At 44.5% G+C, this 25,716-nt stretch overlaps 1 protein-coding gene across 16 annotated transcripts in view; it reads right to left on the minus strand.

Annotated features, from left to right (window-relative positions):
• Window positions 1–279: 279 nt before the first annotated feature.
• Window positions 280–25,716, minus strand: part of BCAS1 (brain enriched myelin associated protein 1) — a 129,928-nt gene continuing 104,491 nt past the window's right edge. For 6 of the 16 annotated variants that reach the window (XM_072944450.1, XM_072944446.1, XM_072944451.1 and 3 more), the window contains 5 exons: window positions 25,021–25,062; window positions 17,519–17,689; window positions 9,699–9,764; window positions 4,257–4,520; window positions 280–1,274 (listed from right to left, as the gene is read on the minus strand). In XM_072944450.1, the coding sequence (XP_072800551.1) occupies window positions 1,200–1,274; window positions 4,257–4,520; window positions 9,699–9,764; window positions 17,519–17,689; window positions 25,021–25,062 (618 nt within the window). In that variant the 3' untranslated portion in view covers window positions 280–1,199. The remainder of the gene's footprint in view (window positions 1,275–4,256; window positions 4,521–9,698; window positions 9,765–17,518; window positions 17,690–25,020; window positions 25,063–25,716) is intronic. The other 10 variants (XM_072944452.1, XM_072944439.1, XM_072944441.1 and 7 more) reach the window with 5 other exon arrangements.

Genomic DNA, 25,716 nt, shown 5'->3' on the forward strand with positions numbered 1-25,716 from the left:
GGAGGATCTGGGAAAGAAGACAAGATGGTGGGAGAGCACTGATTTTACGCTGTGGACAATGAAGGCATCTCAGACAGAATACGAGAGACCTGCTTTAAAAGTTGAAAATTAAAAGATCCTTTAGATGTAAGTGTATTTTTTTTATTAAACCAAAAAAGAAAGATACAGTATACAGGATATCAGTCAATCAGATGGCTACTCTGAATTACATTTGAATCGACTCATGGTCCTATTTATTCCTCTGTACAAGTATTAAAACAAAAAATTCAGGTATTTGAATAATCTTCTGTAAATTTTTATTATTAACTGGGGTTACGGGGAGGGTTTTATCAGAGCACATCCTGAGAACATTAGGAAATTACAGACAGACTTGAGATAAGTGTCAGACAGAACAGATGAAGCAAGCCCCTCCGCCATCTGAGAAACATTAATAATGTAAGATTGCAGAGACCAAATCTTTGTTAGGGATACAGGATGCAGGATTAAAAATGGAGACCGCGGCGCCCCCTAGTGTTGCAAAGTAAACTCGCCACTTCATTTGTTTTGTTTTGTTTTTTTGAAGTTGTAATCCTCGCCCTTGTCACTGAGCCTCAAAAAAGCAGTTGTTTTCCCAAATAATTTCAAGTCCTCTCCAGTCTCCCTCTTCCCTCTCGTCAGTAACGTTCAAGGACCCTATCTGAAAAACAGCTCTTATTCATTCCTTTCTTGTTCCCCACATATTCCGTTCCAGGAAATTGGCAACCTCCCAACCCAGAGCCCACGTCCTCCCTCCTTTAAACATGAACTTAAACAAACGGGGTTTTCGTCTCTCCTCTTGAAGCTCCGAGGATGAGCACGGATTTACTACAAGGCTTAATTCCTTCCAGCAGGCATTTTCCTTCTGCAACTTGCTTGTCACTGTCATTTTTCATAACTTTACCAGAATGCCTTCCTCCGCCCTCTTCCCCAAAACCTGCTTGGCAACCGCCAACTCTTCTGACCTGCTAAACCATCTTTACAGTTATGTACCAAGAAAAGACTGGACCAGAGACGTAAATTATACACCTCAATATACAACAGCTCAGGCTTAATTTGTAGGCAGAATTTCATTGGATGGCCGTCAGAAGAAAAACTATGTACATGGAGTGGGGCCGGGGAGGAGGTGGAGTAGGGAGAAGGCATCTTGGTGGCGGAACTTGGTGGGAACCGTGGTGATTTGTTTACTTGGATTTGCCAACTGGTCCGATGGAGACGGGGTCTGTTTGCACTTGAGCATCCGACATCCGCTTTGGGCCCTGGAGAAAAATATAAAAGAAGGTGCATCGTAGTGAAGATCTGTAATAGCAGCAGCAACAATGGCCATTTATTTAGCGTTCACTCTGTGCTACATCAATATACCTTATTCACGGTGGCAGATAGGAGAGTGGTCTCCAACGAGATGCCCGAGTTCAGTGCCCAGTTTCACGACGTCCTAGCTTTGTGAAATCTTGGACAGAATACTGAACTCTTTGCGCTCCAGTTTCTCCATTTAGAATAGGGGGTGATAGCATTTACCTCAGAGGGTTGTTCCACGCTGAAGTGAGTTCTCATTGGTAATGCCCTTAGGATGGCGCCTGGGGTGTAGACCTTCCCAGGTAGAGCCCACATCAGTCACCCTCTCTAGTCACTTTCTAACCACATTGCCCTGTTTAACTTTCTTACAAAACGTATCTTTCTCAGAAATGACCTCATTGTCTCTGCTGTTTGTCTAACATCTGTCTGCACGAAAGCCCCGTGGATTCTGTCTGTTGCAACCTCCGTGCCTCACGAGGGCCTGGAACGTCGTAGACGCTCTTTCACATCGACTGAATGCGGCTGAATACACTCCACGAGCCAAGTGCCATCTCTGCTGTTGTTATTATTAGTGTTATTTCTCTTTCTGTGAAGTAATTTACATACAGTAAAGTCAGCCCTTTCTGTGTGCGGCTCTGTGAGCTTCGACTAACACAAATAGTCGTGTAACTACCACCAAAATCAAGATACCGAGCAGTTTAATCACCTCTAAAATCCCCCTTGTGCCGCTCTGTAGTCAACACCTCCCCCCACCCCCGGACCCTGGAAATTACTGACCTGCTCTCCATCCCTAGAATTAGTTCTGCCTTTTCCAGGATGTCAGCTCAATGGAATCACAGAGCACAGCAACTCTGAGTCTAGCTTCTTTCACGTAGCAGGATGGAGCTGAGACTCACCCGTGTCGCATGTGTCAGGGGCACTATCACTGTGGGCCCTGACTCACAGTACAGTTTATATAGTAGAGCATAACATGGGACAGCATAGCATAGCAAAAATAGTCGTCAGGGGTTATAAACAAGGGTCCAACGCTCCCTTGCTTACCACCCTTTCACAGCTTCCCAATTTACGGAGGATTTCGTCAGCATTCTTTGCTCAGCCTGCACAGCCTGCATGAGCTGCCCCCTCCAGCATCACTCCCTTTATTACCCACCTGACCCACCACCTCCCAGCGACTGGGGCTTCCTTTCTCGTCCTCAGACACGCTAAGCTCATCCCCACCCCAGGGCCCTGGCACATGCTGTTCTCCCCCAGAATAAAGAACGTCCCTCTCTTCCTGCTTGGAACCAATCATCATTCCTGTCTCATCTCAAATTATTAGCTCCTTAGAAACAGAGGATCCATCAATTCCAAGGAGCACACATACCCCCTCCTCGTATCCAGCATGACTCTATCACATTGCCATGTTTCTCCCCCTTCCACGACTTCCCACACTTAACATTTCTGTTTTCTAATTTATCAGCTTTCTAGTTCCACCCTTCCCCACTAGAACGTGAGCTTCAAATTGAGGTTCTGCACACATCCTCAAGGGCACAAAGACTAGATAGAAACAGATGACATTCATCACAAAACTTTAAACTTTGGGCCTGAGATTCAGCATTTCTATAGTTCTTTATTCTTTTTTAATTATTTATTTTAATGGAGGTAGTAGGGATTGAACTGAGGACCTCCTGCATGCTAAGCATGTGCTCTCCTGCTGAGCTACACCCCCCCACCCCCATCCCAGATTCTGCATTTCTAATAAGCTCCCTAGGGATGCTTCTGGAGACCAAACCTGGACCAGGGGAACCAGAGCCTCACCTACCTCTATCTATTAGAGGTCACCAATGCCCACAGATAGTCAGAGAAGGAAAGACAAATGAGCAAATAGGTGTAGGACACTTTGCTTCATGTAACTATCTCACCTTTGTTGCAACATGAAGGTTAACCCCAGTGCACTGGCCCCACAGCTGAAGTCAGTATTACCTCCCTGCCTGGCCCTCCTGACTCCACCCATACTCCCGTGGGGCCTAGCAATGACTCCACTTGTCTTTCCTCCTAGTTCACGCTTGAACATCTTGCTTATTATTTGGGTAATGAGTCTTCAGACTCTCCTGGCCAGGATTTCCATTATCCCAGATATAATGAAATGTGTACTAGTGTCATATTTCGCTCCATCTATTCGCCCATCAACAAACACTGCTTGGGTGTCGACTGTGATGTAGCCACCACGCTGAGGAGGACAGCACGCCTGCCCGGGACACGTAGGGTCACTGGCCTCCCAAAGCTACCAGTCTCGGAGAGGAGACAGAGAACAGACACAAGTAAAGAACCTGAAGCTGAACTCATTATTTAATGTCTGGCATCCACTCACCCTTCTGGGCGCCCCTGGAAGAAAGGAGCTAAGTTTTAGCCTCGTCTCTGTACCCATCACCCAGGGCCTGGCTCAGAACAGTTTCCCGGGTGTAAACTCCTCAAGGTTCCCTGTGGCCACAGACAAACATCGGTTTCTCATCATCACCTGTTCCTGCCAACCTCCACCCCAGCACTCCTAGTCTTCCCTCTCCTCCAGCCAGACTGAGCTTCAGACTCGGCCGTGTCTCCTGCACACCTACGCACCTGCTCCATGGCCTGGAACACACCTGCCTTCAGACCGCCCCTTGCCGCCCCGCTGGACAGGTTAATCTGAGGCCCTACCATATAGGCAACCTCCTCTGAGAAGCCCTCCCGACACTCCCCTCAAACCCAACGCCAGGCCGTCCTCCCACCCGGGCTCCCTCCCCGGCCGGCCTCGCCCTTCCCGCGCGCGCGCAGCCCCGCAGCCCCGCACCTGCCGCGGAACAGCGACGCCCGCGGCCCCCGCCCCGCGCCGGGCGCCCGCCAGGTGCTCGCCGCCGAGTACCCGTCTGGCAAACGCCCCCCGGCCCCGGCCCCAGAGCCCAGGGAGAAGACGCGAGCCGCCCACCCACCAGGCCTTTGAAGAAGCCCCCGAGGGACTGCCGCCGCTTCTCGGGTCTCCTCTGGGACTTGTCCCCGTTCTGCAGCGAGCTGGCCTCCGCCGCGGCCGGCGCGGCACTCGGGGCCGGCTCTTGGGCTTCCTGCTTGCCGTTCCTCTGCTTGCTGGGCTCGGCGGCCGCCTTCTTGTCCTTGGAGGGGCCGTCTTTGCCCTTCTGGGCCGCGGCCGCCGGTTCCGGCTCGGGCGGCGCGACGGCCTTCTCCGGGGCCTCGGGTGTCTACGGCGAGTTCAAACAGAGCGCGTGTTTAGTGACTGCAAGACGGTGCTCACTAGCAGCTGAATAAATACGTTAAAACAGAGAAGCTCAGAGGTTGGATGGTGGCTACGTTTTCATGAGCCCTGCGTGAGACGGTTAAAAAATAAGGAGAATGTGTAAAATACTTTTTACGGTAGGAGGTCACAGTAGGGGACACATTCATCTGAAAATTCATTCATTCATTCATTCATGCTTTCCCAGGAGGCATTCTGTAAGATTTCTTGAACTAGAACCTGGATTTTCCTTGGAGAGCCACCCTTCATTCATTCCCGGTAGTTTCACGCCTGGACAAAGGCATGTGGCTCAGGCCTGGCCAATCAGAGCACGACATGTGACTGGGCTGCTGTGATTGGCTTAGGCTGGCCAAACTCACATAAAACTGAGTGAATCTCAGAGCTTTGCTAAAACCACCGAGAGAGGTCTGTTCCCTTCCCTTTGGACTTGAAGCTATGAAGATGGAATCCTAGGGCTTGCAGAACCACCACCATTTCCAGGAAAAATCTGCTTGAAAAAGAAGCCATGTGACACAGAGGAAAGCAGAGCTGAGAGACAGAAGAAGAGAAAGAGCCCATGGAGGGATGGCGTCACATATGATCCTGGATCTAGCCGTTCCTGAAGCCCTTTTTCACATGAGTCAGCTTTGAGAGGATTTCTCCCACTGGCAGCCACATGTGACTCTTCTTTGGGGATGCCTATTCTTGTCTTCATGATTATGCCCATCTTAATTTCTGGTGTGAAAGTGTCCTTTCATTTCATAAAACAGTGGTAAAAGAAGATAACTGATTTTTAGTTTTGAACGTACATCTTTTCATGCTAAAGTGAAATGTTTGCAATCCTACTTGGCACCTAGAATTTGGAGGAATGGGGGCTATAAAATCCAAAATTCTAGAAACTACCAGGTACATTGCAGACAACCAAAAACCTGTTAGGAAGTAAAAGCCTTTTTCCCCATAATTTACATGAATCGAAATGGCTATGAGGGCCAGGCAGATAAAACAAAAACATGAAACAGGTTAGGGGTAAGAATGTGGTGACCTTATTTCCCCAGTTGCGCAAGCAACATAAGGCCAAAGAAATACTCCTCTAGTGTGAAAAACAGTTCAAGCAATGCTGGCATTGATGCTGGGGAGACAATTTGGAGTAGGGGGGATTATGGTGAATTGAATGTCACATGCCTTGTTTAAAGGGTCAGCAGTGGCTCAGACCCACCAAAATATCAGAGGTAGGATTATAGCCCCTGTTCTGTCAGAGCCTCTATTTTTTTTTTCCAATGGACACTTGCATTTGAATTACTTTAAATGCAAAATATGTCGATTTTAAAATACTGACATCAAAAGTTTGCAAGCCCTGTTCACAGCAAACCACCACAGCACAAGTACCCCTGTGGGCTACATTTGGCCCGCTGGATATATTATTTATATTTTATGATTCATAAAAGTTACATATTATCCCCAGGTCACAAAGTTCTATGACAAAGTGGCAGTTCTGAGTGAGAGGGCAGCAAGCAGAGAACTGTCCTTTCACATCAGTGGATCAAACACATCCCTTAGAAATGAGCGAGAAGACGGCGAAAACCCCCCAGTCCTCAAGGCCTCCCCAGGCTGCAGCTCCCAGGAGGGCAGAGTTCCTTGGAGAACGAAGCATCAGACATCCAGTGCACCCCCAAGAAGTGGTCCCATCCTGACTATTTCTGTCTGATCTCAGTTGTCAAAGTTGTAGCAAGTGCTAAGACACAGATGTCAAGTACGACAGACAGATACTCGTCTTAGAAGGGTACAGAAACCCCCACCACGCTGCTCTGCAGGAAGGCCAGAAACCAGCGGCCCCTGTTCAAACACCCTGGTAACTTTTTGTTGGGTGGAAGATTTTAAGACACAGTGAGCAGCTAAGAGCTCAGTGTCTGGAGTCAAAGAAACAGTGTGTGGTTCTGGTTTCATCTCAGCCTTGCTGTGTGACCTGGAATAAACTGAGCTCTCAGCTTCCTGTTCTGTATGGGAGGAACAACAACAACAAAAAAATCATACCTCATGGCGTTGTGAGGATTAAATTAGCAATAATGGGAAGCCCACTGGACATGGTGTCGGATGCCAACATTTAGGGACCAACTACTTCGGTCTGTCTAGGAGTGAGGGGGTTCCAGGATATGGAACTTCGAGGTTTAAAACCAGGCAAAGTCCAGGGAAAACTGAGATGAGCCGGTTGTCCTGGCTTACCACCACCGGCGGTGACTGAGAGACCGTTGGTCCGAGTGCCGGGCACAGGTGAGGCTCTCAAGAAATATCCTGGGGGATCGAGTCCCCCTGCCCCTCTCTAACCTCGTCTCCCACCCGTCTCCCTTCTGCTCTTTCTGTTCCAGCCACATGGCCCTTTTCTCCCTTGAACAAGCTTGTTCTCAAATCAGAGCCTCCTATTTGCTGCACTTCTGCTCAGCATGTCTCCAGGGCTTCAGGACTGCTTCTTCCCTCTCAGGTCTCGGATCCCAGGCCCCTCCTTGGAGATGCAGTCCCTGATTGGATGGTCTAAAGAGGCCTGGGTCCCTTCTTGGGGAACACTGATGAATTTTCTTTGCATTTGCAGTCATCTCAGGGATTCCCCTGCTCACTTGAAAACGTTCTGTCTGACTCTCTCTGATGGAAGGAAGCATCAGAGCCCCAAACCCCTGTCTCTTCCACTGCTGTGTCCTTCGCACCTAGCCCGACACATAGTGAGTCTCCATCAAAATGGGTTGAATAAATGGCCTGCAACTCGCCTTCCAAATGTCGCCAAAATATTTCCCTAGACATTTCTCTCGGGTGAGAAGTGGGAAGTCCCCACAAACCAATGGTGCTCATTGGACATTGATTTCTTCTGAGGGGAGATTTCAATGGATCATGTCCATTTACCACATTGTTACTCCATCCCTATTAGGCTTAAGTTTTCTTTTTAAGGCTTAGAGGCTAACTTCTGAAAACGTACATGGCTGGCTCCTTATCTTCAGAGTAAGCTATGAGTCTAAACTGTGTATGAAATGCAGATGACTTAGAACCTTTGCTTGATCCTGCCTCAAAATTTCCGACAAAAATTATTCCCATGTGAATCACTGGAGTGTATCCTCTCCTAGAACCCAATGACGCTGGCAGGAAGCTGGACAAGGTCATGGGAACATCCCATTTGATTCAGACACTAGAAACCAATCAGGCTGGGAATTCCTTGGGCTTTTTTTTTCATAGAAACATTGACTAAGGCTCTTATAACTCTGACAGGGCAAATCTAAAACGAGATGAGACTGTCTGCTCCCACCCCTCAAAATTAAACTAAGCCTTGTCATCTCCCAGTGGTACACACCAATCTTCTCATGGCTGGATCCAAGGCCCTAGAGAACAGAATTCTCAAAACATCCCTCGATGAGTGTAAATACAATGACATTTCCAGCTCATTCAGATTTCCACTGACTTCATTCAGATCTTGAATCACCAAAATGACTGGTAAAACTGTTTCACTGTCAGATTCCACACAAAATGTACAAACACATTTAAGTGTCTCATGGTAAATGAAGTAAGTTTATCATGTTTCCAAGGGAGTTACCTTTGGGATTATTTGTTCCAAAATGGTCTATAATATGGGTTTGGGGGCCAGGTATAGCAGTCAGTTAAAAGAGAAAAATGAAAATAATTTGAATGCAATTAAAAGCAATATATTCCATGTTGAAGTACATAGGATAGACCAATTATTATGGAAACAGAAATATAAATTATTTAGTCATTGCTGGTGTGTGTGTGTGAGATAAACAACATTACAGGGTGGTAAATCCTTAGCAGCAGCATAATAATAATAGTAATAAAACAACAGCAACAGGTCTGGCTTTATATGTCGAAGCCCTAACCCCCAGTGAAGGTACGTGGAGTAAGAAAGTAATTGAGGTTAACTGAGGTCATGTGGATGGAGCCCCGATCCAATAAGATTAGTGTCTTTGTAAGAAGAGACACCAAAGAGCTTGCTCATTCTCCTTTCTATGGTATTTTGTTATGGCAGCTCATGGTGACTAACACAGCAACTAACAATTATTTATTGAGCCTTCTGTACCAGAAATGTTCTAAGTGCTTTACATGTAGAGATTCACCTAAATATGATAGCTCTATGAGGCAGGACTTCTCCTGGCTCCATTATACAGATGAGGAAACTGAGGCACGGAGAGACTGGTAATTTGCCTTTAGTCACCCAGCTGAAAAACAGCTGTGCCAGGATTCAAACCCAGGTAGTTTGAGTCTGCAACCCAGTCTCTTAACCACCTCTCTGTACTGCCAAAATCAGTAGAAGAATATTTGATGACATTTTTGCAGAGGTATATTTTCAAGCTAAGAAAGAGTATTAGCTGAGACACCGCCTTCCTGGGCTTGTCTGGAGTGGTTCACTTCCGACCCTTCCCTACTTGGACAGCACACTGTGTTGTGTGCTACTTATGTGTAATAAACCAAGTGGTACATAAATTGAAAAAAAAAAAAAGAAAGAGTGCAGATTATAAAACAGAGTGTTGAACATGAGATGATCCCATTGGGGAAAAAGGAATACATATAGTTATAAAAACATCATAGCTGTTTCTTTAGGATAGAGAAAGTAACAGAAAGGAACCATATGATCCCATGTCTTTCACTCACCAATTCCAGAAACGGCTCCTACTCTGTACCAGGCACCATGCAAGGTGCTAGAAAAATAGAAGAGGCCCCTTCCTTGCTCCATACATGCTCCAGATATGGGCAGGAAGGGGGAGGGGAGACAGGTAACTAATGGACAAGTGATTTATTTCAATGAGTAATAAGTACCATGAAGTAGAACAGGATGCAGTGATGCTGAGTGGAAAGGGAAGGGCTCTTTGAGGAGGTGACATTTGGACCAAGCCTTGAAGGCTGGGAAGGAACTGTCATGTGGAGAAGAAGGGAGAGCATGTGTGAAAGCTCTGCAGTAAGAAACAGCTGAGGAACTCTAGTTCGTTCATGCGTGTGTCTGCAGAGCCCAAGATGGTGCCTGATACACAGTAGGTGCTCAGCTTAGAGATGTCAAATGAGTTGGCCGTGATTGAGGACTGCATTGGAAATGAGGATGGACAGAATCAAGAGCATGCCAACTAAACCCACCACCAAACCGAGTTTCCAGAACACTTACTTGGTAGCTGGAGTCTTTCCCATTTATTTCTTCCGAGTGGGTGGTCCCTCCATCCCCTTTCACTGACTAAAACAGCAAACAGACAATGGCCTCTCAGCTACCACAAGCACAGCAACGTGGCGAACGCAACAGAAGTTCTGCAATGGATGACCTCAGTCATTCATTGTTGAGAGTCAAGGGCAAGGCAAATGGGAGACTGACTAGAAACATATTACTCATGAGACATACACTCTCCATGCGGTCTGTAACCAGAGTCTGATTAAATTCAAGTGTTGGCCTCTAAAAATAACAACAATAAAAGTCTTAAATCCTGGAATTAAGCAAATCTGGGATAAATAAATGATGATGAAAATAGTACTAATGTTGGAACCAGAAGGTGGTTGAACATATCGAATGAATGAATAAATAAACAGTTAAACCATTGGAAGCCATCTACTGGCAACATTTAAGTGGTGAGTGCTTTGTTGTAGTGTTACCCACCCCCCACCCTCCCCCCCTGTAGAGAGATGGGCTATTTTCCAACCTTTACCGGCCCCTGTGGCCAGTGGCATCAGTGACAGGGCTGAATGGGGTTGAATTCACAGCTTTGGCTCCTTCAACCAACAATCTAAGCTAATGGTTCTAAAAGTGTGTACCGGGACCAGCAGCTTAGGCATCACTTGGGAACTTGACAGTAATACAAACTCTTGAGAACTACACCAGATCTCCTGAGTCGAAAGCTCTCAGGGGTGGGGCCCAGCAATCTGTGTTTTAACCAGCCCTCCAGGTGATCCTGAGGCACACTTCAGACAAATGCCGACCACTACTGGGGTCTGTAGGTTCAGCTTCAGATTTAGTAATGCTTCTCTATGCTTGATGCTTGATAAGAGACCTAAGAAATTTGGCGATTAATCGTCCAGTTCTTATCAACAGTTCAGACTGTGTTCTAATTCCTGAATATTTTCTCAGTGCTTATTATGGTCTCCTCCTCCTGGCTATGGAGGGAAGGGACTCTAGGAAGTGAGTGTTAAGCTCTGTGGGGCAAAGAGGAAGACTTCAGATTCCACGGTTACTTTCTTGGCTATTCTGCTTGTAGACAGCAAGAATCCATAACACTTGCCCTAAGAACAGTTAAAAACATCAAAGGCACTCAAAACTTTTTTGGCTGATTAATATCACGTGCCCCCGCAATCTTAAATTAGCAGAGGTAATGAAAATTATTATTTATGAAGACTAAGTTTTAGTGGAGTGCTTACCAAGTGCCCAGAAGTATACAAAATGAGACAATAACATGTGTTAGTCCATCTATTTATCATGCCAGAACCTTGAGATAGAGAAACAATTTTACTTCTCTTATTTCACAGGCAAGAAAATGGAAGCTCTGAGAAACTAGCACGGGTCATGAAACTAGCAGGTTAGGGAGCCATGATTTGTCACTATGGCAACGAGTCCGTGTTCTGCACTCTGAACCACCCCTCGATAGTACCCCTAGAAGGTAGGAGGTACCACTCAGTGAACAGATATTTACTGAGCACCTACTACGAAGCTGCCTACCTAGGAAAAATGATCAGGGCTTGGATAAGATGAAGGTTGAAAATCTCAAATATGGATGTTTGTGGGACACACCTGTCAACAGGGCACAAATGTGCTCATCTTTACTGCTTGTTCTCCAGTTCAGAAGTCCTGACTAGGACTGTCAGTGCTTTAATGCAGTGTGAGAATTCCTAAGTCCCCCCTAGCCCTAGAGCAACCTTTGCAGAGCTAGCCATAGGTTAGACCCTCAATACGTACTTCTCCACTGGTCAGGACTGGAAGAAGTCTTTCCTCAGCCCGAACTCCTGGTGTCCAGAAGTTCCACACACTTTTCTTAGCAGATATCATTGCCATGGGTTTCACCAAGCTGTTCAACCCAAAGGCAAATGTGGATCTGTAGGTACGACTGTGACCCGCTCAGACGGAAAGTGGTTTTTGCCCTTCCTCTGGGTCTTCTGCCTTGTTGTAGAAGGGCTCATTTTGCTTGAGAATATTTAGAAAAACAAATGGATTCTCTTGGTGATTCTCTCTCTCGCCACAGTCGGCTCTCTTAGCTCTTACCCAAAAGTTTTGCCACCTCGGGGTTTCACTGGGCTTCCAGAAATTCAGGCTGTGTTGTAATCGTCCCTCCTACTCAGACACGCTCCGGTAGAGTGTCCTTTAGGTCCTGTCCGTGTGAGCTGGCCATTAGGGAATGGCGAATGGCGAAAACCAGCCGACCAACCAACCAACCAACCAACCAGCCGAAATGGCTTTTCAGGCAAACCGAATGCTTTTCAGGGGGCATGCTACTCCCCCCTAAGGGAGAAAGGTTTTTAATTTCCCTTTGATTGTTTCAGTTTGGTATCATGAGGTAGTGGGCCAGACTGAGGTTTAAATTGACTTTCTTCTTTCCTCCTTCCCCTGCTAGGAAGAGGCGAACCTGGATTGAGTCAGAAGGCTCTCTCAACGGCAGTGGATCCAGGCTACCCTCCTGAAAGCAGACCTCCTGCTGCCGGAGACACCACTGCAAAGAGGTTCCAACCCTTAAAAAAATAAATAAGTAAAGGGGAATGCCTCAACCCTCTCCATGATTTTTCTCTGTTGTTCATTTTGAGGCATATAAAGCTACATTTATGCAAAGGTGACGGCTGAGTTTAGTCTAAGGGTCTTACTAAGCCCACCTGAGGTGTCTTCAGCAGCTGTCATTAACAATTCCTTCCTTCCTCCCTTCTTTCCTTGTTCCTTCTCTCCTTTGTTTTCTTTCTTTAAAAAAAAAAATGTTTTCTTCTTTGTTTTCTATCCCTCCTCTTTCCTCCTAGCAGAGCCCTCATTCAGGGACAAATTAAAAGAGTTCACGTTGGGCTTTGTGTTCAAAGGACCATAAGCACAGAAGTTTATTTTTTCCAGCTGTCAAAAATAACAGAGTTGCTGTTGAAAGAGACTAAAAATCCTTTCAGAGACTATTTAGTCCTTTAAAGAACAGTTTGAAGACTATTAAGTAATTTCAGAGATTTCCCAGTGTGATACTGAGCAACTTTCCTTACAGAGTTTATTTTTATTCATGAGAATCAAAGACGAAGCATCTTAGGGCGTCCAGCCTGCAGGGCTGAGATGGGATCTCAGTTGTGAATCCAAGCCTTGCATATTAATGAAGTCACTTCTAAATTTCTTTCATTGTGTCAGGCATTCCTATGGCTTGATACTCTGAAGGGTGTTTGAACCACCTCCCATATGTATCACGTAGATACTCAAAATTCTGGTGAAAGTGTTTGTTTGGTGGCCAGTTCACCTTTCTTTGAAAGAAATGCAAATGTATTTTGATACAGATTTAATCCAACTGAAGTCAAGATTTAAAAGATGAATTGGGATGACATTTCAGTTTACTCTGAAGACCTCAGCACGATTATTTACCAGATTAGCCTTATTACAACAAATCCAAGGAACCGGACCTGCTAGAAATTCCCAGGATAAACAAAGGCTTTGGGTCCAACCTTCGTGCTTTTCCAAGATACTCGCTTGAAATGGAATCGGATGATTCAGACAAAATTACACAGCCTACGTAAATATCATTTTAGTGACAGGCATATTCAGAAAACTCGCGCCCAAGCGCTATGTGAGTCATGTGTTAATTCTCCTCTCTTTTGCCTTGCTGTAATTTCAGGTAAGCCCAATACATAAAAATGATGCTTCCACGGAAAAGGTTAACAAGAGAATCACAAACATGGAGCTATGGTTGTTCTCTGTTTACTCTCAAAGAACACAGCTGGCAATAACGTGCAGAAAGTGGTAATAACATCTGAGTACAAGGGTGAGCTTCAGCACCACTGAAAACCTGAGTCAGAATTCTGGCTCTGCCCTTTACCGGCTCTGTGACCTCGGGCAGGTCACTGAGACACTCTGAGTCTTCCTGAGCTCATCTGCACAGCGGGGCAGTAAGAGTGTTAGTTTCACAGGGTTTTTATCTTCGTAAATGAGTTACTGCCGGCCATGTGCTTAGCACAGGGCTGGCCGCATCATTTGCATGCAATAAACAAATGGGGCCATTATTATTATTATTATTACTATCAATAGCTGAGACGTGTGCCAAATGACTACCGAATCCCCTTTTGGGGTGGGAAGGAATACAAGTCGCTGGTGAAGACAGGAATTGCCCAAACAATTGCTACTTTCAGAAACCTCTACTCAAAGAACAACTCAGTATTCATGTTTAGTACTCAGGGAAGAATCTGAGATCAAAAACTTGGGCCAGAAGACTCCCGGTTTTTGTTTTATAATGAACCTTACAACCCACCTTCTTTTTTCCTCTAGACAGTGCATTTCTGCAGATTTTCTTAGTCTTCTAGATTGAATGTAATCAACAAAAAAAAACTCTGATTTCACGGCTCTCTCATTTGGGTTTTAAATTTGCCCAACATGAAAGCTCACCATCTTTCTTACCTAAACCAGAGAAGGTTATTTCAACAAAGACTTTCTTGCAAAACTATGGTCTAAAGAAAGAGACAGGAGGAGGATTAAATGAAACAATGTGTGTGACAATAGTTTGGAGGAGGAAAGCACTTTTCAAGTGTAAGGTGTTATTAACACTGACAATTTATAAATCTTCATCTCTGCTTTTCCATCTACCACCTTTCTGGTTTCATCTGCCTACCTGGTTTGCGGAAACACGAACACAGTTCTCTACCCACTCACTTTGTAAAAATATACTAGTGCTTCAACTATGCAATTTCTTGACATACAGTTGAATTAATACATATAAGAATCTTTTTCTATTTAGGGCATGACAGATGTCTTCGTTATTCCTTGTGATTATTCCGAAAGTCTGCAGAAGCTCACGGAATCTTTGTGAAGTGCTGTACCTACACGTGTCCCGTGTGATGTTAAGATTTATAGGACCCTACTTCCTTTTCCCTGAAATATAATTATTTGAAAAATGATATTCATTCTATTTTGAATTTTTACGAAAGGTTAACTTTTGGAAAGAGAAAGCTCTCTTTAGAAATGAACTGGGCAATGTATTTATTAAAAAAAACCAAAAACCCACTCAGCCAAGAGGTCCTTTGCCCTGGGAGAGTCAAATATGTTATCTGAAAGAAATTTAAGGGAGGGGAAGGCTAAAAAGTAAGAAATCAATGATCAGATGAATGGAAACACTGATGACAAAAAGAGGGGTGACTCATTTGCCACTGAGTTTTCTCTTCAATTAAATCAATTACTTTAAAAAACTATATTTTGCCAAAAATATCTAAAATTATTTTAAAACATTCACTTATTCAATTATAATGCTCAGGCACATACTCAGAGAAATTTTTTTTTAATCCCATAGTGATGGGGCAGATGCCGTCTCTATTTTCAAGCACTTAGAGCAGTTGTTGTTTTTTTTTTGACCTCTGCATAAATCCAAAGACTAATAAATTAGTTTGGAAGCCATGAAATGTTACCTGAAAGTATTTCCTGGAAATAATTGCTGAAGCTGACTTCCAGGAGTCTACAGGATGGGGATATTAACACATGTGCACAAAATCAGTGTACAAGGATGTTCATGCAGGTTAGCGAGGCAGCTGGGGTCATGTGTGGGAGACACATGGTGTGCGCTCACTGAATGTGGCAGAGGCTTAAAAATAAATCCCTGTTTTCCTAGTTAGGCTTTGTTCTCCATGAGGACAGGGCTCACATCTATTTATGCTCCCTGTTGTATTTCTAGTGCCTGGAATATTGCGGGTGCTTAATAATTAATTATTGGTTGAATAAGTGAATAAATGAAATGCAAAAGGTTGGAAACAAACCAAATGTCCATCAACAGAGCAATGGTTAATCAGAACGTGATCAACCCAGACAATGTGATTCAGTGAAGTTGTTACAAAGAGTGAGGTGGCACTACATCAGGGGCTGCAAACTCAAATACCCACAGGGATAGGACCAGTAACGTAAGTGAGGGAGGTGGGTTCAGTGTGATACCAGGTAGTGGTGGGGATTGTGGTGAACTGGAAAACCCGCGGGCTTTGTGCATTTGAATTAATCACAATGGTAATATAATATTCTAATGAAAACAAAACAGAATGTCAGACAAGAATAATTAGGATTATCTGGGATTTTAGGGGAAACCCCAACAAGCATGGAAGCGTGGGGGTTTAAACCTGAAAAGGAAGCAATAATATTCAAGCTTCCAGGCCTAACCCTTTTAATGGGCAATAGAAAATAAGACCAATGGATATTTGGGGAAAATGTGTCCTTTTTTTAATCCCTATCGCTGTCCCAGGGAAAATCAATTCCAAAGGACTCTTGTTTCCAATTTGTTCCCCTAAGAGTTCAGACTTTGTACACAGTTTCTCCTGCTAGAAAATATCCCCCAGTTGCATACAATGGGTAACTCTGGAGGATGAACTGAAGTATGGAACCTCATTCGAATTTCAGGATTTGTTTTGAATGTATGCAGAGGGTGGTTTGGAGAGCTTTCATGCTTTACTTGGAGTCTCTTATATTTCCCCCTCTTTTAAATGAAGAAGTCTCATGTTGAGTACTTGGAAGAGAAAGTCATTCTGTTTGCTTTTTTTTTTTTTTTTTGTATCCCTCAACTCCATCCAGAAATGAGAAAGCTGGATCATCCTCAATGTTATGATGAGCTATTTGGGGATCCCATTTGTAATTCAGATGGGTTGCCAGAAAGAGGCCAAATGTTCTTTTCTTTCCTGACGTCGTGTAAAAATGGATTTTTAAAAAGTCTCAAACCTTGATGCCCATGTTCAGGGCCAAACTGCAGAGTAAAATGGCCAGGAATATAGACGGGGCTCCAGCCATACGGGTCGCCCACTACTTCTTACTCCACAAGAATCTGACAGCAAAGGAAAAGGATTCCTGTCAACAATTTCTAAGAGAGTGAATTCTAACATGCCTTCTCTCCCACTGGCAAGGTTTTGTTCTGTTTTGTTTTGTGGACTAGAAAGAATTCCTTAACAGGTTGAGCTTGTGAAATGAAGAGAGTTGCTTTCTCAAAGGATAAAATTCCCAAATATTCCTGAAAATAAAGGCCCACAATGATGAAATTCTTGTTTTTCGTTAAAAGAGAATTAAACCAATGATCTTTTACTTGGGTTTTTGGTTTTTTGTCTTCCAACCAATCTGGGTTTTATTGCATAATATTATTTAAGTTCCTGGATATTTAGATACTCAATGCACGTGACTCTTCATAGACACGGAAAGATGTCTGCCCACTTTGTATTCAGAAGATTAAACGCATGACAAATCCACCAACAAAATTACACATACACACTGTTAGAGAATTATGTTGTCATTTCCTTCCTGGAATTATCTATAAACCAGCTTTGCCCAAATTTCTGCCACTCATACGTTCAGAATCTTTCCAACATCAATATATAACTTGAACTATTTATCACTTAATCCTTTAAAAATGCCTTATGTTCTTTATGTAAATAAACATTTTCAAAGGAAACTGCATATCATTACATAACGAGAAAAGCAGTCTCATTTGCCATAAATGGAAGAAAACTTAAAAAAAATAATTACAACTGAAAGTAAACAATGATATTAACTTCCTGGTGGATGCTGTTGTCTGCCGGAGCTCAGGACCCAAAGCCAGCTCCTTCTTTGTTAAAGAGGTGGTCAGCGGAGGTGAGAGAGGTTAGGGAATATGAAACTCTGTGATCGAATCACAGGGAAGAAAGGGGATTTTTCTCACTGCCCAACTCCTACTCCGTTCCTATTCCAATGACACCACCTAGAAGCACGTCTCGCCACCTGTGACATGGGTACTGTGGTCTCGGAGGCTCAGTTCGTATTTCAGTTTCCCTGCCCCGGAGGCAAGGGCTTACCATTTGTCTGAGAAACGCCATCAGGGAGGGTCTCTGCGCTTTGCGTTCTTCTCTCTTGGGCGTCACTTCCGCGGGTTCAGGTGCGCTATCTCCCTCCTCGCTGAGATCCACTGTGTGTAAGGTTGAGTCTACCTCCTCGGACTTTACCTCTACTGCTGATTCACACACCACCTGGATTATTTTGCCAGGTAACAAGACAGTGAAAAGAAAAAAAAAAACACCCCCAAAACATGCTTTATAAAGTCGGGTCCTGGTTGCCCCCTTGTTCACACAGCAGCTACAGGCTGGAGTCTTACGGCCATTTCTCCGCGGGCACATCTTTGAAGAGAAACACTCACATCATATCACGTGCTCTCTGAATACGCTGACGTGGACGTGGCAGCGTGCCTGCCCGACGAAGGTACAAGGCTTAGACCTTAGATCAGGGCGGCCTTTCAGAGCATCCTCAGCACCACTTCCAATCTAAGGGACCCACCTGTTTGGTCTGCCATTCAGGTGAACACACCTGGCCTGTGTAAAAACCGGGAGCAATCACTTCCTTGAGGGTCCAGCCTTAGAGATGGGGGCCGTGACGCCGTCCAATCCTCACCCTGGCTCCCCTGGGGATGCTGGAGAAACTGTGCTCTTTGCAGAAAGGATAATGTGAAAGCAATGGGCTTGACTTCCTTGTGAACTCATGTCCCACCTCTCCCCAGCCCAGTCACTTGCTCTTGTTCCTTAACTGAAGTTCCTGCTTTCAGAAACAAGATAAACTTGGCAAGAAAACTACTGCTAAGTTCCTAAAGGCCCCCAGCGAGCTCCTGAGTGAGCTCAGTGCCCTAACTGTCCGAAGGGATGGCCAGCACTGGTGGGGGGTGGTTAGACGGGAGGTCCGCTTCACCTGCGCTCTGATTCCAAATTTTGTTCGTTTGCGTCACCTCCCTCCCCGTGTGCTGTGCCCAGTCATGTCTGAGACAGCTTTTGTATCTGCGTTGGTCCCTGAAACACGACAGAGTTAACTGGCTTGGAGAGAGTTTCATAATTTCCTTTTTGTTTCCTCAGGCAAGGTTGGCAAACTACTACCAAATTCATCCCAGAGCCTGTTTCAGGATGGCCCCTGAGCTAAGAATAGATTCTACATTTTTACAGGGTTGTAAAATCATTTTAAAAGATGAAAAATAGGCAACAGAGACTATATGTAGCCGGCAAAGTCTAAAACATTCACTACCCGGCCCTTCACACGATCGTTTGCCGTCCCTGCCTCAGAGGGAAGTGCTCTAGAGCCAAAGGCATCTTGGCGTTTGTTTTGGCCGATGCCAGACCCACAGCTTCCTTGGAATCTCATTCTGTGGGGGAAGGGAACGTAGTCATTTCCAAAAACACAGAGTGACTGTAGAGAAATCATTTCCCTTTCCTTCATGCAGAACATACTATTGGTTTGCACATAATCCAGTTGATCTGAATTGAGAAGGACCCTTCATCTTGACACCGTCAGCTCAAGCAGCTCAAGTGTGGCCATCAACACATCAGCAGACAGGAACATCCCGAAACACGGCAATTAAATCATAGCATCCTCTCCCCACCTTCCATTTCTTAAGATACTGACACGACTTCTGGCATTTCCCCTTTGTCATCAAAGGTCTAGGTTGGGGAGTTATAAATTCAAAAGTACCCAGGATACAAAGCAAAGGGAGTGATACCAGCGTGGTCTGACCAGGTGTAACACAAGGCGGAGTGGTGGGGACTATGGCAAACAAAAGTCAAATTGCCCCCATCTCAAGACGTTGAAAGAACAAAGGCACTGGACTGGCCAAACAAAACATGCTTGTGAGGAGGCTCCTGCTGCCCGGCTGCCCATCTCTGACCCAGGCGTGCCTTTAGGAAACCAGGCAGAGACTGGCGCCAAATAAGAAACTGGACTGGTGGTCAAACGTGATCATGGACTTCCCCATCTAGGCCTGATTTAATGCAGCTGCATTTCTGAAAAATAAGCTTCAGCCACGAGAGTCCTGGAGGGAGTCTGAAACGCAGGCAGCCTGGCACAGGGGTTGCGAGTTCACTTGCTAGTGCCAGCCTGCCTGGGCCTAAATCTTGACTCTGCCCCTGAAAGGGGCTCTAAGCCAACGTCTCTACTCAATAGCTCTGTGCCCTCGTTTCCTCATTTTTCAAAGGGGAGAGTACACACATCAGAAAGTTGTTCTGAGAATTAAATCAGGCAATGCGTGTACAGTTCCTAGAACAGTGCCTGACACTTAACAGGCACTCAGTTAACACCAGTGGTTCTTAACGCTAATTGAGAGCCATTTACGCCATGGCCGTGAATTATCTGGAATCACCCACCATGCACATGTCCACTACTTGGAGATGATATTAATAAATATCTCTTACTATGTCAGACGCTGTGCAAGGCATTTTTAATAATTACTTCAGCAAATAGTTACTACTTACTCAAGACAGTTCAGAGTAAATAACATTATCCCTATCCGACAGATGAATAATCTGAGTGATTGAATGACTTGAGCAAAGTCACACCACAGGTAAGAGTCATTTCAATGAGAGTGGAGTTGTTTACCAGTAACTGAATATCTAATCGTGACTTAACCAGTAACAATAAAGAATAACAAGTTCGAAAGTAGGAAGTTGTGGGCTTGGCTCAGTGGCTCCACAATGTTTCCAAGAAGCTGGGCTCTTTCTATCCTTTGGCTCTGCCATCCTTGTCAGGCTGGATTTTCATCCTTTTATTTTCTATCTTATGGATCTAGAGTAGCTGCCACAGCTCCAGGCATCACATCTTTAACGCAATGTCCTAAGAAGGAAGGAAGGTCATAGCAAAGTACCTGCTCCAACTGAACTGTATTTTGATCCTCTACCTCAGGGTACATTTCATTGGCCAAACGTAGGTCACATCCTTACCCCTAGACTAATTATTGGTGGAAAAAAAAGGGATTATTCGTTTAGACAAATCACAGTCAAATATTTCAGGGCTGTGGTAGTTGCCAACCTTACATAAGATCGGGGGAAAAGGGTGGAGGAATGGGAAATGGCCTTTAGGTAGGTAATGAACAGAGTCTGACTCACTGACTCTGTGTTCAGAATTATTCTGTCTTTGAAGCAGCAAGTTCTTTTTTTTGTGTGCAAGGTCCTGAAGGGACAATTACTCATATGATAAAATGACTGTATGGTAATAACTCCGTAAATCAACTTTATTTGAGTGCCAATGGTTTTCTTGCTGGGCCTTTTCAAACATCAGGAGGTGTCAACTTCTAAATTCTAGCCCAGAGTTCATTCTTCAAAACACAACTATTTTTGTAGGCCAAAAAAAAAAAAAAAAAAAAACGGGGGGAGGGAACTTCCAGAGACTCTCATTAGCTTTGAAGTCAGGCCAAGAAGTTGGCTTTCAGCAGCCAAGGAAAAAATCCACCGACATCCAGTGTGGAAATCTAGAAAGATTTGAGCTAAGTGAGGATCTGATTTGCATATACAGACATGAGAATTTGATTTTTATTTGGATAGTTTTCTGATTTCCTTCCAGGCCAGAGCTTTGGAAAAAGTTGTTCCTTATTCAGAATATGTGACTGCATCTGCACATTTTAATTTTGGGTATGAAGGGCATAATGAAAATCCAATTTCAGTGCTGTATTTTGGAACTAAATCTCCTTTGCTTGATGTCAATAGGAGATATTGTATGTTGCATAAAGATGGCTAGGATGATTAACACAGACAATACACATTTCAGCAAAAGGTGTCACTTTTTTGCCTCTAATGATACCATACTTATTCTTGAAATTTGATTTATACAGTTCTTACTAGACCTGAGTTTTTCAAACAGATTTATAGCAAAATAGATTTCCTCCACTACAACGACACCCATGACATGATCATAATGATATTAAAATTTTTTATTTTAGAATCTTTTTAAGATTCTTTTTGACTTGATTTATAACATGATTATTTGATTGCAAAGACAGTGTAGAGATTTTATATTCCTACCCAATGACTCATCCACATTCTTCCTCATTCATAGCCCCCTAGTATTGCTTTGGGGGGAAAAAAATCTTCCCTAACTTTAAGACTACGTGATTTGGATGAAGTTGGTTGAGCGGATGTAAGCCAATCACCATGGTCTGGCTGTTTGGCCAAATGAGTTCAGGGATGGGAGTATGTGGCAGAAAGTACTATTTTCCCAATTATTCACTCTGTGTGTCTTCCTCTGGAGAATGGAGCGTGAGTGGATGTGATGTAACCCTCGACTGAGTGGCTGTTTTTGAAGCCATTCCCTGGCCCACCCACGGCACTGTTTTCTCTGTGTCACTCCAGCTGCACATCCTTGTTGAAGGGGCTGCTTTTTCCATCTAGATCTCAGCAAGAAGAGGCCATGAGGATTACCCACAAGCCAACTTACAGCTTATATGCAGCATCAGTCGGGGGGACAAAGAATCTTTGCTGTTGGAAATCACTGGAATGTGGGGCTTGGTTGTTACTGCAGCGCAACCTGGTCAATGCTGACTAATGGAGCATGTGAAAACACTGAAGTCAATGAAAAAGAACAAATTCCAGGACACACAGGGTTGCTGCTGGACCAGTCTTGCCTTTACTCGGCCCTGGGTGATGTGAAGTTGGGAAGCTGAGAGTGTAGCCAGGCCAGGAAGGCTGAGCCCTGAATCCAGATTCATCTGAAACCAATTCTACTTCCCATTGATGAGCACCAAGAAATTCCATTTTTCAAAAAATCCAGGTTGAGTTGGGTTTTCTTTCACCTGCAACTGAGAAGTTTCTCACTAAGAGAGAGAAACAGCAGAGACACCTGTTTTCTTTGATCTTATCGGTGGCACGGAAGGAAAGCTATTTCCCCCCATTAGTTAGAACATTAACTAAATTAACCAGTGGACCAAACGTTTTCAGATTACAACAAAAGGACTCAATATTTCCTGCCGTCAGGATAGAGAGATTTTTATTTCTGGTAGGACCAGAAGCTCACTCTAGGAAACGCGCTAAACTTCCATGGGCTTCCCTTATTTTTCTTTTCCTGAAAAATTTTTAACATCACACTTTAGCCAGAAGCAGTTGCACGTGAAAGGACTCTTGTAATACGATTAATGACTCCGAATGGTCCTGTCCTGAAGGTCTAGAGTACTGTCCATTGTTTTGACAAATGCCATCTCTCTTATCTGGGAAAAAGAAAATTAAACTAATTGTTTTCCCCACAACTTCACTCCACGTGGACGCTGAGTGAGGTGTGTAACTTCCTGAGGAGATACAGTCACCGATCACAGAGAGGCACACACCTCCTGTCACAACTCCTGTGCACGGACATCACCGCAGGGGCGGCAAACCTCTCCTGCAAAGGGCCCTGCAGCTACTCAGCTCTGCCCCTGTAGCCGCAGAGCAGCCACCGACCGCGTGCAAAGGAAGGGGAGTGTCTGTGTTATGATAAAACTGTATTCATAAACACTGAAATTTGAATTTTGCATAATTTTCACATATCACAAAATTTCTTCTTTTGATTTTTTTTCCAACGATTCAAAATAAAAGAACCATTCTTAGCTCATGGGCCATGCAAACACGGGTGATGGTCTGGATTTGGCCCGTGAGCCATAGTTTACCAACCCCTGCATAACTGAATTCTTCCTGCGTTCCAGGCGCTGAAGTACACACGTTACGGGCATCATTTAAGGAATTCTCACAAGGATCCTAAGGGGTAGGTAATATTATTATGGCCATTTAAGAGATGAGTAAACTGAGGTCCAAGAGGGAGCACAGCCTGGGGGTCATGGGGCCAAGATCACAGCTTTTGAGCCTCATTCTTTCCAACTCATAGTCAGTTAGGAGCCGAAACGTTGAAACTTAAAAATAGAAATGTTATTTGGAGGGCTAGGCAATGTAAAGCAGTTTCTTAAATGCTTCTGTATTTTCTTGACAAAATATTTTGCTTTCACTTGCATCTCATCCAATTTTGTGTTATCTTTTGGTAGCAATCAGTTAACTCTGATTCATGTTATATTTCTGTTTCAAATTTTATACTAGAAAATGACATGCTTTCTGTTTGCCTGCTAGAGATCACCTCTGCATTTTTGCACACGAGCTGCAAGAGACATGGGGTCCCTCAGAGAGACAACGACACAAAAACTTCTGAAAAGAAGTTGTTCTTCAAAAAACTCAGAACCTCAAAACTGACAGATGCTTCGGATTTAACCTGCGGCTCTGACATTTAAAATTCCCGGGAAAAAGACTCATGGAGTCCCTCCTTGGTGGGTTGCTGAAATAGAGACTTAGACTCTCTAGAAAATAGCCAGTAAGTTTATGAGAATTTTCTGGAATTACAAGAGACCAGAGCTTTGTGAGCTACTAAGTTTGGCTCAAAAAAGAGAGAGAGAAGAAAAAAAGAAAGAGAGAGAGAAAGAGAGAGAGAGAGAGAAGGAAGGAAAGGAAGAAAGGAGAGAGGGAGAAAGGGAAGAAGGGAGGGAAGGAAGGAAGAGAGGAAGGAGGGAGGGAGGAAGGGAGAGAAGGAAAGAGAAACAACAGTAACAACAAAACAGATTTCAAAGCTCCTTCTCCCACCGAGAATGACCACACAGCCATTCTAATTTTTATGCCACATCACGGACGACGTTTCTGGAACATATTTGGGTTTTCCATTTCTGCTCAGTTCCAGCAATTAAATACGAGCGGAAACACAAGCGCTATCCATGGCAAGCGAACAATAGGCACCTAGGAAGAGCCAACATATTTTGCTTTGGCAAAATGGTAACCATCAGTTTCTATCTTAAGGAGCCGTGGACTTCCTCATCCCGCTTATAACATTTTCCAAAGACCGCGCTTCGTTCAGAGCAGGAAGCGGCTGTTGTGGGTCTGAAACTCACAAGGCCAATTGATTCATCTCCCCAGAAGATGCTCTGGAATGACACATTTTGGTAGTCTCATAGGGAACCATCTCCTTCAGACGTGAGCGCGTGTCTTGAAAGTTTTGACCATCACTCTTGGGAATTAAAGGCCAAAAAGAGAGGTTCAAGCTAGGTCTGTCAGCTGTCGACCCACACAGTCGGCTCTCTGGCTCGAGACCAGCAGTCTCCCAGCATCTACTGCAGCAACATGCTCCCATGCCTGATGCAACCACCTGTCCTGGGTACCACCCACAGTTAGTAGAGAATCTGGGTTGCCGTGGAAATAAAGGCGAAAGAGCGATCAAAGTGGAATAAAGCAGAGGGAGCAGCATGATTGTCCCTTAAGGAAGTGAAGATGTTTTTACGTTTAGTAGACTCTTTCAGCCCCTAAATGGTAACAAATGTTAAAAATTTGCATGCTCTGATTTTGCGTTTAGTTTGCGTCGACTCAATGAGCCTTACAAATATTCATCCAAAGTTATCCCGCGATGGTCCCTAATCACGTGAAAGGGTGAAAGAGTCTGTAGGGGATGAATCACACTTGGAGCATGCAGGAACCCAGGACCCCAGAGCTGACACGCCCCGGGCCCATCATGCCAGAGATGAGGATGGAGTGATTCTGTCATTTAGTGCATAACTTACATTCTCCTCTGCACCTGTGGGGACTGAATCCTCTTTAACTGACTAAAGGGAAGATAAAAAAAAAAAAAAGTAAGAGTCAGGATGTTACCAAAACCAGGGCTAACAGCTTTCTGGTGCAATTCTTGGATATTGCTTTTGTATACTTTGTTCCAAGAAGAACTTGAAGGAGGTTTACACAAATATAAGAGTGTAGCAAGATAATACAAATTATGTATTTTTAAAAGCAACAAAGGAAAAATAAACATACAGATGCAGCCAGGAGACCAGTGGAGTGAGGAGAGCGGCTGCTACAGAAAACACAAACCACAGTCTTGGCTGTGGGCGAGGAACACGTTGTGTGGTAGCTGATGAAGAGAGGAAAGGATGTCAGTCACGCGATATAGTCACTGTTAGGTGAGCTGCTCAGGAAAATTCTGGTAATAAATTCAGGGAAACTCATCCCCTGGTCCTCAAAGAGCAAGCAGGCACGGATGGAAGAATCAGGGACCCCAGCCTTATCCTGACAGGAGGAAGGTGCCCAGCATCCTAAGCTGCTTCTCACATCAGCCTTCAGTGTGGGCCAGCGTCACCACGCCCAAGTGCAATTTGGTTAAAATACTTCCACGGAGGGCCAGAGGGCTGGGCTCCAGCTTCAAACACTGTTGTTCCCTGAAGTCATTCTGGCGTCTACCATCAGGCCCTCAAAGAGAAGAGGAG

The sequence above is a fragment of the Vicugna pacos genome, chromosome 19 (genome assembly GCF_048564905.1).
Source record: "Vicugna pacos chromosome 19, VicPac4, whole genome shotgun sequence".
NCBI lineage: Eukaryota > Metazoa > Chordata > Mammalia > Artiodactyla > Camelidae > Vicugna > Vicugna pacos.